This window comes from Octopus bimaculoides, chromosome 8 (genome assembly GCF_046866305.1).
Source record: "Octopus bimaculoides isolate indiv1 chromosome 8, ASM4686630v1, whole genome shotgun sequence".
Classification (NCBI taxonomy): domain Eukaryota; kingdom Metazoa; phylum Mollusca; class Cephalopoda; order Octopoda; family Octopodidae; genus Octopus; species Octopus bimaculoides.
This window is the reverse complement of record NC_142935.1, coordinates 97,259,475-97,275,960: the sequence shown is the minus strand read 5'-3', so window position 1 is coordinate 97,275,960 and position 16,486 is coordinate 97,259,475. Positions and strand designations below refer to the sequence as shown.

Sequence of the window (16,486 nt, the reverse complement as noted above, 5' to 3'; positions counted from 1 at the left end):
TGTAGAGCATCTCAATTGTTTACTTCTCATTTATTGTCCTTTTTTTTTTCTATATTTAATTGTTGCCGTTTAGCCCTAGGTAGGTCTCAACCAAGCAGATTCATCTTATTTTCAGGCATTCTGTATTTAACCTAGTGTTATCTAATATATCCTTCTCTAAAGATAGTTGGGTCTGATTTAAGAAAGAGATTTTGTTGCTATTTCTAACAGGTTAACAGCTTTCTTGTTGGTTCATTTATTCCTATGTCACTTCTTCGTCTTCTCTTTTATCACCATTATCATCATCATCATCATCTTATTTTCATTATTGTCACCATCATTATGTTCTTTATCCACCATAATTTCATCATCATCATCATCATCATCATCATTATCATTCCTTTAAATGGAAGTTGTTACTGGATGTTGTTGGCGTTATGGTGGTAGAAAATACCATTATCCTTGTGTCTTTTATTTATTCATCTCTAATTTCACCACCATCTGTCAATCACCACCATCTGTCAATCACTCATATTACTATGGAACAAAGATTTCTATAACGTCAGCTTGTGTCCTGCTTAGAGTTTGAGCAATATATGGTTGCATTCACTCAGCTAATTGGTGTAGCTTTTTACCATTTTGGAAATGGTTCAATTCTCCAAAGAGTTCTGTGATATTAATACCATTTCTGGTGGTCAACTCTCTGAAAATACATCTACACACTTTTGTTTGTTTGTTTGTTTGTTTGTTTTAAATACTTTCATTCTTTTCTATCTTCATGGTAAAAGAGTTCAAGAATGAAGAATGAGGAAAGTAAAAACAAAAAGAAAAAAAATACATCAAATATATAAAACCCTCAAAAACAAAACCTAACACTGCAAAAACTCTGTTTTGTTGCTGTTACTTGTGTGGTTGTATTTAAGATGTCATTTAGCCAATTATATAGATTATACTCCTGCTATTTTCTGCTGAACATTCTATTTAGACTGAGTTCATTTTCAACAGCTTTTCTCCTCATTGCCATTATAGCTACAACAGTGTCTGTCGACCAGTCACACTTCCTGCTCCCTTATTCCCCAGATTAACTTAACGAAAGGACAGATCTGTTGTTAATAATAAAACTGACACGAGGAATGACAAAAGCATCAGGAAACATATAGAAAGGCCAACATTTGTGTGTTTGTTGTTCAAGTCCCCAGATGAGCTTGAGTCCAGTTTCCCAATACTTTTTACAAATTCAACAACCCTCCTCACCCCCTTTCTTCCTCTACATCACCTCTCTCCTCTTTCTCTCACTCTGCATCATCCCATCTCTCTCTCTCTCTCTCTCATACACACACACATTCACGTTTGTTCAGTTTCTTCTGAAATTTCCAATTATTTTTGCCATTATTGTTTAGGCCTCCCTTGTAAGATAATATCACCTACTGTAAGTTATCCATACATTGGCAAACAATTAATACTGATAGTTTTCTGTGTATTCTCGTCCTTGTGCCATCAGATTTTACTTAAATTAGATAATTTTATTTTATTACGAGTGCTTGTGTTTTTCTTTTGTCTGTTCTCGTTGTGATATGAAAGAAAACCTAACAGTGGGCGGAGAAATGAGATTATTTGAATGATTCTGTTAGAAGGGGTCTCAGAAATAGTCTTATTTTTGTGATATTTGATTCAGCTATTGAAGACATTGCTAGACACCTTAATGGCTTATTGGGTACAGATTTGGGCTGTGTAGTAAGAACCTTGCTCCTCAACCCCGTGGTTCTGGGTTCAGTCCCACTGTGTGGCATCTTGGACAAGTTTCTTCTAATATATATAATAAGAGAGGTGTCTTCTAATACACACAAATGTGTGTGTGTATGTGTGAGAAGGGGGACAAGAGAGAGAGATGGGAGGATACAGAGTGAGAGAAAGAGGAGATAGGTGATGTTGTGGAAGCAGGGGCGAGGAGGGGGTGTTGAATTTGTAAAAAGTATTGGGAAACTGGGCTTAAGCTTATTTGGCGACTTGAACAACAAACAGAGATGTTGGCCTTTATTAGAAAACACGTCTGATATATGTTAGCCAATCAAAGCCTTGTGAGTGGATTTGGTAGACAGAAACTGAAAGAAGCCCATCGCATATATATATATATATATACATAAATGTTGTGTGTGTGTCTTTAGGTCTGTGTTTATCCCTCCACCACCACTTGACAACCAGTGTTGATACATTTATATCTCTGTAACTTAGCAGCTCAACAAAAAGTGACTGATAGAATAAGAACCAGGCTTTGAAAAAAGAATAAGTACAGGGGTCAATTCATTCAAGTAAAAATTCTTCAAGGCGACCATAGTCTATTGACTGAAACCAGTAAAAGACAGAAGGTAATTCTTTGATGTGATCCTATTATTATGTAAGTTTTACTCTCTGCAGAGAAAACTAATCAAGTCATTTGATTCCACATTTATTGTCCTCTATTTGTGGTTAACACTCCATTTGTAATGTTTCACTTCATATTCTGATGTTCAAAAGATTCTATTCAATGTGTCTTTTGATATGATGGGAACAAGCTGCAGTTTAAGCAGAACCTGGCTAAGGATTAACGGTGTCATCCAAGCAAGCACAAAAATCTAAATTCGGTAGTAGGGTTGCATCTGTCAAGTTTACTCTCTCTTATAGACACTTGTCCTGAAAGGCATGTAAAAAGCGCCATTCATGTGTGAATATTGCCAGTGCTGGCTGACTGGTTCCGTGCCAGTGGCATGAAACAAGCACCATTTAGGCGTGGTCAATGCCGGTGGCAAGTAAAAAGCACCATTCAAGCGTGGTCAATGCCAGTACCACCTGACTGACCCTTATGCCAGTGGCATGTAAAAAACAGCCACTACACTCTCTGAGTGGTTGGCGTTAGGAAGGGCATCCAGCTGTAGAAACCTTGCCAGATCAGACTGGAGCCTGGTGCAGCCTCCTGGCTTCCCAGTCCCCAGTCGGACCGTCCAACCCATACTAGCATGGAAAGCAGACGTTAAACTTCGATGTTGATGATGATTTAATACCAAAGATTCTCCAAAAAATTTTGCAATAGACAAAGAAGTCCATTAATATTACACACATTCATGTTTACATTGTCGCATACATGAATATTTATACGCTCACACACACACACACACACTCATATTTCTTACTCACACACCACATGAACACTTACGTGCTGACAGTCACTGACATCAACACTTACGTGCTGACAGTCACTGACATTCACACACATGCTCAATAATATGGAATTTTAATCAATTAACTAATATGCATATGTAAATTAAAACTAGCATGGCAGGGGAAATGCAACAGCCCTCAATGGAAATCAAACAATCAGCCTCTTGTTGACTAAGCAAGCATGCTAACCATTACACCAAAGCCACAATTTCTGCCATCAAATTAAACCTGTCAACTGCTATTATTTACTGAGAGCTTAATTTATTATCAACAATGGCAGTTTCCTAAAACTGTAGTGGTTAACGCTCTTGTCTGGTTGAAAGAAGAGAGCTTAGATTCCCATCAAGGAAATTACCTAATTATCTAATAATTATCTATAAATTATTCATATGTTGTAGCCCCAGACAGAAGTCACAGCTGGTTGAGTGAATAGCTGTTAGTTGGGTTAGGATTAGGGTGCTTTCATTAGCCTGAAATGCTGTGTTGAATCCTAGTTTGGTCAATTGAAGCAGAGAGATTTTTTTCCCCTTTTAAAATAGCTGTGAGAGAACCACTATATGGGCAGTCAACCTGTTAAAAATACCAACTAAATCTCCCCCAAATCACATCCTATCATATGAGGTAACAACCTGACACAGTAGATAATGTAACCCTTCCTAAAAAGAAAGGATAGTCGTGGTTAGAATGTTTTGGCTCATTGGTTGACTCGATTAGGTTTGACCTGTGGCTAAACAAACAAGGCACCTTCTGATTAACACAAAACATGGAGGAGAGCTTCTAGATTGTTACTCATCTTGCTAGAAATGACAGCTAAATCTGTTCTGAATTACACCTTACCATCATAAAAAAAAACCCCCCACAAAATCTGATAACTATGAAAAATAATGCAGATGGAGATCGAAACAACATGAATTAACAAGTATTATATTTGAGAGAGTAATCAAAATCCTAAAGGGTTAATCCTTGGTTGTTGGTTTGCACTAATTAACCCATTGATGGATACACTTGATATACGTCTGTTTATCTTCTATTCAAAATGCATGTCAGGGAATGTAAACAACTACAAAAAAAATCAGTAAATGGTAGGGAAATATCCCAGAATGTATTTGTCTCATCCGTTGCGGTGATATTTTCTCTCTGTTTGTATCATCATCTTTTATGTCTATTTGACATTTCTCCTCTTTCTCTCTCTCTCTCTCTCTCTCTCTCTCTCTCCATCTCCCTACCATTGTCCCACTCTTTCAACATATTCATCTTTGACTTTTACAAACACCTACAGCTGCATTATCTGGCCAATATCTACAGGACATACAATTTGCACCTTTTCAAAATCGTTCATCCAAGAGTATGATCCTGTTGTATATTCGATAATGTTTCCACTACAGCTCACGGAATCTGCCATTTCATACTTTCCCCTTTATTATTGACTTCTGCTTGTACTTCTCCACTGATCTATGTTGTTTGTGTGTGTTTACCTATATCTTTCACTTCCTGTATGCACGTGCATGTATGTGTGTGTCTGTATGTTTATATATTTATGCCACCAAATACACAAGCTTGTGCATTCACATATGTTCTGTCATGTTTGCTGGTCTATATACATATATATATATATATATTGTTCTTTGTTCACATATGTGTGTATGCATATGTATACATTATATATAAACATATAACATGTATTTATATGTATGTATATATGTATAGAAACACACATACTCACGCCTACACACATCTGCTTGACTATATTCCCATACATCTGAATGTGAGGCACACATCTCCAGATTCACACTTATATGTCTTCTTACATCTTAAAGACAGTTGAAGTTGACATTTAAAATGTTCAAAAAGACAAAAAAGAAAAGAAGCTATTTTCCGAGTTTATTGTGTAGAGGACGGATGCAGATATTTACAGGGGTTTTAACAAACAACACAGATTTTCAGGGTTTATTACTATAATAACAAAAATACCAACAAAATTCTAAATTTATTCCACTCAGTTCAATTTCTATTCTTTTCCTCTGATCATCATCATCATCCCTTACTGTTATTGTTGTTGTTATCTCTGCCGTTGTGATCATTGCTATTGTTGTTGTTGTTGTTGTTGTTGTTGTGTCTTCCCCATTGCCCTACCACCAACCCGTGCCAACATCATTTATTGTTTATTAAAGGAATTGTACACCAGAGAACAGCTGTCTGTAACAAGTAAAGAGAGAAAGGCACTAAGCAGACAAAAGACACATCTGAGGAACCTCTTGTCGAGGCCTTAACGTAAAACACGAGTTTCTGTAAGAATTTTCTGTTGGTGTTTGTTGTTTTTGTTTTGATTTTCGACTCTAAAGACTTTGTCTTTCTTGTTTTCCTGTTGTTAAGATTTGAAAATCATCTTGCCATGTATGGGCCATGTTATGCTTCATCGGCCAGTTTACAAGGAAGCTGCTATGCATCACACTATATTGGCCACAACTTGTCACTACCATACACGCATTCACACATACACACGCATCCTTATATCTCTGTGTGTATATACGTGGGTCTGTTTGTGTGTGGGTGTATGCGAAGACCTAAATACATGCACATACACCCACCCACACAAATATGTATATACATATATATATATATATATATATATATATATATGTATGTATGTATATACATATATATATATATGTATGTATGTATATACATATATATATATATGTATGTATATACATATATATATATATATATGTATGTATATACATATATATATATATATATATGTATGTATATACATATATATATATATATATATATATATATATATATATATATATATATGTATGTATATACATATATATATATATATATATATATATATATATATATATATGTATGTATGTATATACATATATATATATATATATATATATATATATATATATATATATGTATGTATGTATATACATATATATATATATATATATATATATATATATATATATATATATGTATGTATGTATATACATATATATATATATATATATATATATATATATATATATATATATATATATGTATGTATGTATATACATATATATATATATATATATATGTATGTATGTATATACATATATATATATATATATATATATATATATATATATATATATATATGTATGTATATATATATATATATATATATATATATATATATATCGTATATACATGCATTATACCTGCTAACTTTTTACATTGCCTTAAAAGACTGTAAGCATGTTACAAAAAAAGAAGAGAGAGAAGACAAAGGTAAATGGGAGTGGGAGGAAATGTTTTATTTATTTTTGTCAAATTGTGCAGTCCCCCCCCCCTTCTCACGAAATGCATTAGATTTATGCATGCGTGTATGTGTGTGTGTGGACATATTCTGTTGCTTAAAAAAGAAATGATTTCTAAATTGACCAATCATTTCTCTTTCTCTCCCTTTCCCTGCTTCCTCCCCCACCTCTCTCTCTCTTTCTCTCCCTTTCCCTGCTTCCTCCCCCACCTCTCTCTCTCTCTTTGCCTTTTAGAAGTTGTTTTCGCTGCTGCTTAAGAAATTGTTGTTGTTGTTATTGATGGCGTTACACAATGGGGGCAAAAATAGAAATGCTATATAAAAGAGGATCAACAGCAACCATGAACATGATCATCACCATCATCACCATCACTATCATCATCATCACCCTCTACTGCTGCCAACATCATCATCATCATCATCTTTTCAATAGTTTATGTTTGACTTTTTACTGTCCTTTCTAGCAACATTAGATTATAATAACAGCAAAAGAAAAGATGAGGCAGGTTTTTTGGGTTTTTTTTTTTTTTGGGTTTTGTTTTTTCCGTATTTGTATCATTAAAGGGTTAACTGGGGTGTGAACGGGTTTCCTTTTGTGTCTGGAAACTCTTCACATTCTGTCTTTGGAAATATGTTGCAACTAGGAAACTAACATTGCATATCGATATTCCAGCTTTTATTTTCATATTCGTTATTCTCTTTCCAACAATATTGTTGTTATTTTGTATGGATTTACATCTGGCCCAGCTGGTTGAGTTACAGACTGCCAGTTAAAGACTGTTAGGTTCAAATCCCATCATGGGTACTGCATTTTATGTAAAATCTCCTTTATTGGTCTTTCTGGAAACCCTCTGGTATCGGACAAATGGACTCACTCCAATGAAAATTGAACTTCTATCGTTCACTCAGCTCACCAAGATCTTACCGTCATGTTGCAGCATTTGCATCATAAATAGAATGGCCGTAGCTGGACTGAATTCCTGTAAAGAAGAAATGGTCAGCTGTCTGGCAGGTTTCCAAACTGTGATTATTAAGCAGTTGAAGATGATATGATACAGTTTCATTTGTAATAAATAGAAGAAAGTGTAAAGAGAAACTATCGCACGTTATCACAGACATCTTTGAGTTAATAGTTAATTGGGGATTTATTTTCTTTTGTTCTTCTATCATTCTGGTTCTGTCAAGACATTCAAGAGTTGATGAAGTTCTTTAGTTTTGCTATTGTTGACATTATTCATTTTAGATATTGCAGCTAAAGTTAACGGTTCTCTGGTCATTTAATTGTATTCATCAGGTCAAAATGAAATGTATGATTATTCAGCAGTAACATCGGGTGCCGATCAACAGAATAAAAGAGTGTGGTAAAGTAATATGAATGAGACGTGATTTAAAGACTTGCTTAATATAATGGAACTGTCATTTTGGATAAATATGCCTATTTCTCTAATGTTAACAACAACTTTCTTTGATAATGTTCACCTTTTCAAAAAGATTAGTCAGAATCTTCTGCCACCCCGCTAGAAGTCAGATGTTCTCACCTCCGTTATGGAAAGATTCTTTCAAATCGGTGATTTCTTTGTTCTGTTTGATTAAGATGAATGCTTACTCTATTATATCCAATATGGTACTTGTGAAATGTTTGTTGCTGTAATGTTGTAAAACTTAGAAATCTGGTTTGTTCACATCGAAATTAAATGGGATATATGTCTATGCAATGGTTTCCACAATGAAAGCTTTTGTAGCTCTGCTTACATTTATGCCTCATTTATATAAACTCACACAGACACACGTTCATTGAATTTTCACAGAGCAACGTAATGATGAAAGAGACTGTGCTCTTAGAAGAGAATGAAATTATATTATATAAATATTAGTTTTCTTTGTTCAATTTCTGTTGGTTTTTCTTACACCTGTTAAATTTATGTATTAACAAGGAAGTTTAACTCAACTTGATAAACATAGCAGTTAAATTCAAATCATAAATATTAGAACAACATACTTCACAATAAAGGCTGGATGCTCACAACTACTTGGAAAAATTTATAATCAGTTTGTTCAGAGCAGAAAGGAAAATAAGAGAGACTGAGGTGATAGTTAACAACAATATATATGTCAGCAAGGAAGGCTCTTTCACTTGGTTTTTCTCAGTCTATTTGTTAAATCTTCTTCAATAAACTCCCTAACATTATCAAGCATTAACGTCCTAAATTTTTATGCCCCACAATGAAGACGTTATGATTACAACTTGAGCCATTCAAATAGTCAGCCATACATTTTATATTTCACTGAAGTAAATCATCTTCTAAATATCAACAGGAGAGTGATTTCAAACTACAGCCTTATTCAAGTAGCACTGGTTGCCGCAATTCAACAACAGTGACACTATTTTGGTGGAATGAAACGTTTGATTATATTAACTTCAACTCATGACTGGTATTATATTTTAGTGGCCCTGGAAGGGCAAAAAGGAGAGTAGAGCTTGCTAGGATTTGAACTCAACCATAAAGAAATATAATTATATCCCAAAAGTAATTTGTCTGAAGCTGTAAACAACCAATATCTTAGACATTACATTTTTGTTTAAACAAATAAAAGCCATGTTTCTTCATGGAACTCTTTTACATGTGGTTCTTGTTATGATCAGTCTTACCATTTCTCTCTTTTTGCTCTCTTGTAGTCATTGGCTCTTGAACAGAAAAAGCAATACAATCTACTGAAAAAACGTCTTGAAAGAGAAAAGAACCTGAAAATTATTGAAGAAAAAATGCAACAACAGAAGAATCTTTTGGTAATTTTTTTTTTTTTTTTTTTTTTTTTTTTTTTTTGAAGACTGGATTAATTGTGGTGTTTCCATAAAAGATGGCCTGACTGGCTCACTGTGCCAGTGGCACATAAAAAGCACCATTCAAGCATGGTCGATGCCAGTGCCGCCTGACTGGCTCCCATGCAGGTGGCATGTAAAAAGCATCATAAAAAAAACATGTCCGACCAAGGGGAAATATTAGCTTGTTTGGAAACAGACAAAGATCGGCAACAAGAAGGGCATCCAGCCATAGAAGACGTGTTTCAGTGAATTCCTTTTAACTTATGCAAACATGAAAAAGTCAACTCTAAAAAGAAAGTAGTTGATGATGATGATGTGTGTGTGTGTGTGTGTGTATGTGCACACACATACAACCTTACATATAGAAAGAAACCCTACTTTTATTACTCTTTGTTTTTAATTTTTTTTTACTATCAATGCACTTTCTGGCTTTTGTTGATTCTTTTTTTACTTTAGCTCCAAAAAAAAAAAACAAATTATTATTCAGTTTTTTAAGTACACACACACACACACACAATTGTATTTTTGCCTTTCTTTCATACTTAGATGTTACCTACATCTTTATTTTTATTTTTTTCCCTCCCTCTCATCTGGAGGAGGTAGGGGTAAAAAAAAAAAAGTTGATAGAAGAAGGGTTTGTTTTTTTTGTTTGTTTTTTTTTTTCCTCGATAACTGCCGATGTACCATTGACTGGCCACTACTGCAGGAAGCACACACAAAGCCGGAGACCGATCCCTCTTTACTTCAGTGAATCCCATGATGCCATTTAGGCCTCCGTTTCTTCTTTTCAATCCTCTATCTCTGACATTTATCACTCGATACACACAATATCCTAGAAGAAAATAAAAAACACCACACAGAATAAAGGTAGAGAAAGCTTTACAAAACAACACTGTCACACTTTTGAAATGATTTAAACACTCTTGTCTATCCCTGATTTGACTAAATTTCTCTCTGGAGATTTTTTCATTTTTTGGGGGGGGGTTTTCCGTCATCATTATTTTGGTTCTTTCTTCTGATTATTATTATTATTATTATTATTATTATAGGTTGTTTTTTTTATATACTATTTCCTCTTTCTATTGCTTTCTTTTCTCTTACATCTCCGAGGGGTTTTTTTTATATATTATTTACTGTGTTATCTATTTTTTTTTTCGCATATCTTTTTAGTAATGCTTCCATTTTTATTTCATACACCAAGTATTTTCCCCTTTTGTGTGTGTGTGTGTGTGTGTTCCCCTCGGCCCTATTGTTTTCCTTTTAATTTTTCCTCATTGATTCTTTGTAACCTGCTCCTTTTTTTTACTCTGTGTGTGTTTTCATTCACATTTTATGCGTGAGTATGTTTTTATGTTTGCCTGTTACTAAAGTATGTGTTTATGCTTTGAAGCCTCTGTGTGTGTGTGTGTTATTGTGTGTCCCATGTGTAACAGACAAATATAAATAAAATTAATTGAGCAGAAAAAATTTAATTATAATATGGGACAAAGGTTTATTTTATTTAAATGATTTTTTATGTATCGGTCATGTGTGTGTGTGTGTGAGAGAGAGAGAGAGAGTGAAAGAGAGAGAGAGAGAGAGAGAGAGAGAGAGAGAGAGAGAGAGAGAGAGAGAGAGAGAGCACTAATCATACCTCTAGACCTGACCAAATTATATCAGTGTTTGTGTTGTTATGCATATATTCATATTCGCATACTTATATACAAACACACACACACACACACAGAGTGGCTGGACCTTCATCAGCTTCGACAGTTAATTATTTGTTTCATCTCCTGAACTGACAGATTCATTGAATTAGCATTCTAAATGGTTGAGTATACCATAGACACATATACCCTTAACATTAAATTTGAGCAGTAAATACAATAGATCTGCTGTGATTTCCAAAGAATTCATTTAATATAATTCTTTGGGTTGTGAATGGTGACTTAGAGTCAAGATCAATCCTTCGCAAATGATTAGACATGGGTCTACTCTCACTTCTCGTTTCTGGTATGTTAACCCTTTCGTTACCAACCCGGCTGAAACTGGCTCTGTCTCGTTTTCATAAGTTCTGAATTAAAATCTTCCACCAAGCCTTAATCACAATTTATGTTCCTAATACCAGCTTAATGATAACTAAGTTATTTTACTAAATTCTATGTTATATTTAAAATTAATTGAAAGATACACAGAGCATCTCGAAATAAATACAGTAGCGAAAGGGTTAAGCAGTCAAAGTTGATGACAACATGCAACATATCATAGCACCTGACATATCACCAACCAATGAAATAGCTAGTACATGGTCACATGTTCTGGGGACTGTCAAGCCAGGAGGCTGCACCATGCTCCAATCTGATCTGGCAAGGTTTCTACAGCTGGATGCCCTTCCTAGCACCAACCACTCCGAGAGTGTAGTGGGTGCTTTTACGTGCCACCGGCACGAGGGCCCTGTCAGGTGGCACTGGCAATGACCACGATTAAATAGTGCTTTTTACGTGCCACCGGTATGAGGGCCAGTCAGGCGGTACTGGCATCAACCATGCTTAAATGGTGCTTTTTACTTGCCACTAGCACGTTTATACTTTAAAATCAATATTATTTTTTATCTTTACCCTTTCGTAACTGTATTTATTTTGAGATGCTCTGTGTTTCTTTCAATTACTTTAAATATAACAAAGAATTTAATAAAATAACTTAGTTATCATTCAGCTAGTGTTAGGAACATAAATTGTAACTAAGGGGAAGATTTTAATTCAGAACTTATGAAAACAAGACATTTCTACCCAGAGCCATGTTGGTAATGAAAGGGTTAAGTGACAGAAAGCAAAGCAAGTTAATTTGGCAGGGATTAAAAAAACACCTAACAGTAAATCTTTTTCACATTTTGAATTCAAATCCCTCCAGAGTTGACTCTGCCTTTCATCTTTCAGTGGTTGATAATATAAAGCCCAGTCAGTAGCCATAGTTGCCACATGAAAAGCACCCACACTGGCACCACATGGAAAGCACCCAGTACGCTCTGTACAGTGGTTAGCATTAGGAAGGACAGCCAGCCTTAGAAAAACAAGCCAAAATATATAACTGGACCCTAGTGCAACTCCCTGGCTTGTCAACGATTATTATTATTATTATTATTGCCTTTCATACTTTCATGGTTGATAAATTAAGTACCAGTTGAGTACTGGGGTTGATATGATCGACTGTCCCCCTCCCCTCAAATTTCGGGCCAAATACTTATTGGTATTTCATCCCTTCAGGGTCAATAAAATAAATACCGGTTGGATATGGAGGGGGGGGGGGGGGGGGGGAATTGTTATCAACTACCCCCGCCCCATCCTTTTCTAAATTTGCAGGCCTTGTGCCAAAATTCGAAACTGCTGCTCCTGTTTGTAGAATCGGTGGCACGCCAGGCAAAATGCTTTGCAGCATTTCACCTGTCTTCATTCCAAGTTCAAATGTCACTGAGGTCAACATTGTTTTTTCATCTTTTGTGGGGGGTCGATAAAACAAGTACCAGCTGAGCCCAGAGGCTTGATCTAACCAACTGGCCCCTTCCCTTGAAAATCGCTGGCCTTCTGCCAAAATTCGACGCCATTATTTATTGTTGTTACTGTGTTCATTCCCAGCTGTTCCCACCACCAAAACCATATTTCAACTAATTATTACACCATAATCAAGCTAATTTCTATTTATTTATTTTTGTGTCTTTTTTTTTTTTTTTTCCCAATCAACCAACATTTTTAGGTAGTTTTTCATCTTTGATAATTGATTTTTTTCTCTCTCTTTCTCTCTCTATTTATTTTCCCAACCTTTTTTTTTTTTGTTTTCTTTTTTGAGGGGAGGGGCCACTGTATTGTTATTTTCGTCTTATTTTAACCAGTCTGTGTTATTATTTCCATTCTTTCCTCTCCGAATGAAACCCCCCGCCCCACCCCACCCCATTTATTGCCACCTTTCAATTGATATTCAGCATAGAAGTGGGTGGACGACGAGGAGGTGGTGGAGGTGGATGTTTGGAAAAGCGTTTGATATTTACTTTTGGGGTGCTTTGCTCACCCCAGCTATTTATTTATTTATTTTTACTTCATTTATCTATTGTTATACACACACACACACACACACACACACATATATATATATATTTGTGTATATGTATATATATATATATATATATATATATATATATATGTATATATATACATATATATGCTGTGTTGTTTTCATTCTGCTAATCCAATATTTCATTGTATATAAACATTATTAATTTCCTTCAGGGTGGAGAGTTTGTTTCTGTCTTTGTTTATGCTTTTGTGTGTGTGTGTGTCTGTGTGTCTGTGTGTGTTAATTCAACATGAAAATCTTTTTATGTAACAGCATTTCTGAAGTAATAGTATCTTAATAGCTTTCATCCTGCCCCTTTCAGTAAAAAAACAAAAGAGAAAAAATAAAAAAAAATACAAGTGCCAAAATGGTGATATCTACCCCCAATAATAATAATATTTATAACAACAACAACAACAATAATAATAATTTATTGCTTATCCCCCCCCATGTTTAGTTAAGAATGTCTAGTTTATTTATAACTAAACACAAAAACAAAAAACAAAAAAGACCAAACTGCCACTAGATCAAACCAAGATGGAAATGTTCCGCCGCAGAGTCAAGCTCCCTGGTGCTGGTAATATATTAACATTCGCCTGTATTTTTGGCTGTGATCCCTTTTGTTTTATTTCACTAAACTGTGAAACTTTGCTCCCAGTTACTGCGTCTTTATGTAAGATATGCAGATGAGGTTTCACGATTTCTTTAATACCACATTTAGATCTACCCTTGGCTTTGAATCTTTTGTTTTTTGGGTTTTTTTTTTTTGTTTTGTGTGTGATTGCCGTTGATGTTGATGATGATGTTGTTGTTGGTGGTGGTGTTGTTGTTGTTCCTTTCCACAATACATCACTCTGCTAATGTAGAAAATGAACATAGAATGCAAATATTTATACTTACATGTGTGGGCTAGGAGTTGTTTGTCTTGCTAATGTGTTCCGAAGCTGCTCTCCCACCTCATCTGCCCACCCACCCACCCTCGCCAATTTATATTCCTTTGCAAAAAGGGGGAGAAAGAATTACACACACACGTTCATATAGTCATATTTATACATCATCATGCATATGCATATATACATATATATATATATATATATATATATATATATATATATATATATATATATATATATATATTCATATATATATATATATATATAAAACTATGTATGTACACATATACATGCATATGTGTAAATACACACAAATATTCTATTTGTGTGTGTGTGTGTGTGTGTGCATGTATTCATAAATAATCTGTTGGTGCTTACTCAAAGTCCCTCATTTACGTCAAACTCTGCTAAGGTATTCAAATCACCCCACAGCTGACCCCTTAACACTCTCAAAAGAAAAGCAAGGAGGGGTGGAGGATGGGGTGGGGGAAATTTCTGGTTAGAGAAATTAATCAGAAATTAGAAATTTGAATATCTTTTGATATTGTTACTTAAGAGAAAACACCCGCATTTCACATACATCTACATACATACATACACACATATATATATATATACACACACACACATATATATATACTTACGTATGTGTATATAATCACCATTTGGAGTCTTTGTGTTGCTCATGTAGAAGCGTTCACCCGTCTGAACTACTATAAATAACATATGAAACTTTGTTACTGTTCGTGTTGTTGTTATTGATAAAAGTCACAGGAAGTTAATGTTCTTTGGTTTTCTGTTTTCACTTTGATTCAGCTACCATTCTTCTGCACACACATACACACACACACAGTCTCTTGCGGATGTTTTCTTTATTCCTGATAGGTTTATGTTTTTTCAGGTTAATTTTTTTATTTGTGGTACATTCTTTTGTGCAGTTGCTGAACCTGCTAGAAATAGCAGCCAAACCAATACTCCATCAGATCAATCCTATATATATATATTCATATATATCATCATCATCATCATCATTTAATGTCTGTTTCCCATGCTGGTGTGAATTGGACGGTTTGACTGAAAACTGGCCAGCTGTAGGGCTACCCAGGCACCAGTTATCTGTTTTGCTGAGGTTTCTATGGCTGGATGCCCTTCCCTAATGCCAACCACCTCACAGAGTGTGCTGGTTGCTTTTATGTTGCACCAGTCTCAAATATAGGATGATCATAGTGGACCCACCTCAATGTGGACCCATCTCAATGTGGACCCACTTCAATGTGGACCCATCTCAAAGTGGACCCACCTTCAGTGCAACAGTAACACTGCCAGTGTTTACTCCTAAATGTAGTGTACATTAGATATTAAGCGTGAAAAAAATCGATGGGGGTGGTCATTGTTGGAATTTTTTTGACCATAGACCAGTCAAACCGTCCAACCCATGCCAGCATGGAAAGTGGACATTAAACAACAACAACGATAAAGACAACCAGGATGGTGCTAAGCATTTTGCTCAGCTTGCTGCCTTCAGGCTTTTAAATATTATTAAAGGAAATTTGGTTGGAATAATAGGACTTGTGAGAGGCTGAGCTTAATGGAATGGTAACCTTAGCTGGAAATGAAGAGGAAGATGGTGTTGATGGGCTGTACAAAACAACAGCCTTCATCATAAACTGCATTGGTTGGATTCTGGAAATAAATTTTGCTGTTCTTTTGATTTTGTTTAACTGTTTTAAAGAAATTACCTGTATCTCATTTCTTTCTTTTGTGTAGAATAAGAAGGAAAAACGGACCAAAGTTGCAAAAGAAACTCAAAAAAGAGCAGCACAGTACAGGTGGAAATTCCAGCGGAAGAGATAATGGTACACCACAGCTAATAGAAGACCAGATGGAAATTATTTACTCTTTTTAGAACATAATAAAGCATATTTCCTAAATTTTTTCTTATGTTAATCAATCAAAATTTATTCATTGAGGAAACCAGAGGTACACAGCTGCCATTCGTTAGTGTTGCTCAGTTTCCCTCTTCGTGGTTTTCCTATGTCTCTTTTATCTGAGACTTCTTCATGTGTGACCATCTTTGCTTGAATTATACAGGGTGATTCAAAAGTCGCCATACACAGGGTCAATTTATCTTTTTATAAGAACTGTTTTTTTTTGTTTTTTTTTAACAGGCTCTATATGGTTACCATTGTT

General features: G+C 34.9%; 1 protein-coding gene across 1 annotated transcript in view; it reads left to right on the top strand.

The window, feature by feature from the left end:
• Window positions 1–16,227, top strand: part of LOC106880120 (putative U3 small nucleolar RNA-associated protein 11) — a 75,273-nt gene extending 59,046 nt beyond the window's left edge. Inside the window, exons 7-8 of the mRNA XM_014929943.3 lie at window positions 9,168–9,278; window positions 16,064–16,227. Of these exons, the coding sequence (XP_014785429.1) occupies window positions 9,168–9,278; window positions 16,064–16,150 (198 nt within the window). The 3' untranslated portion in view covers window positions 16,151–16,227. The remainder of the gene's footprint in view (window positions 1–9,167; window positions 9,279–16,063) is intronic.
• Window positions 16,228–16,486: the final 259 nt, after the last annotated feature.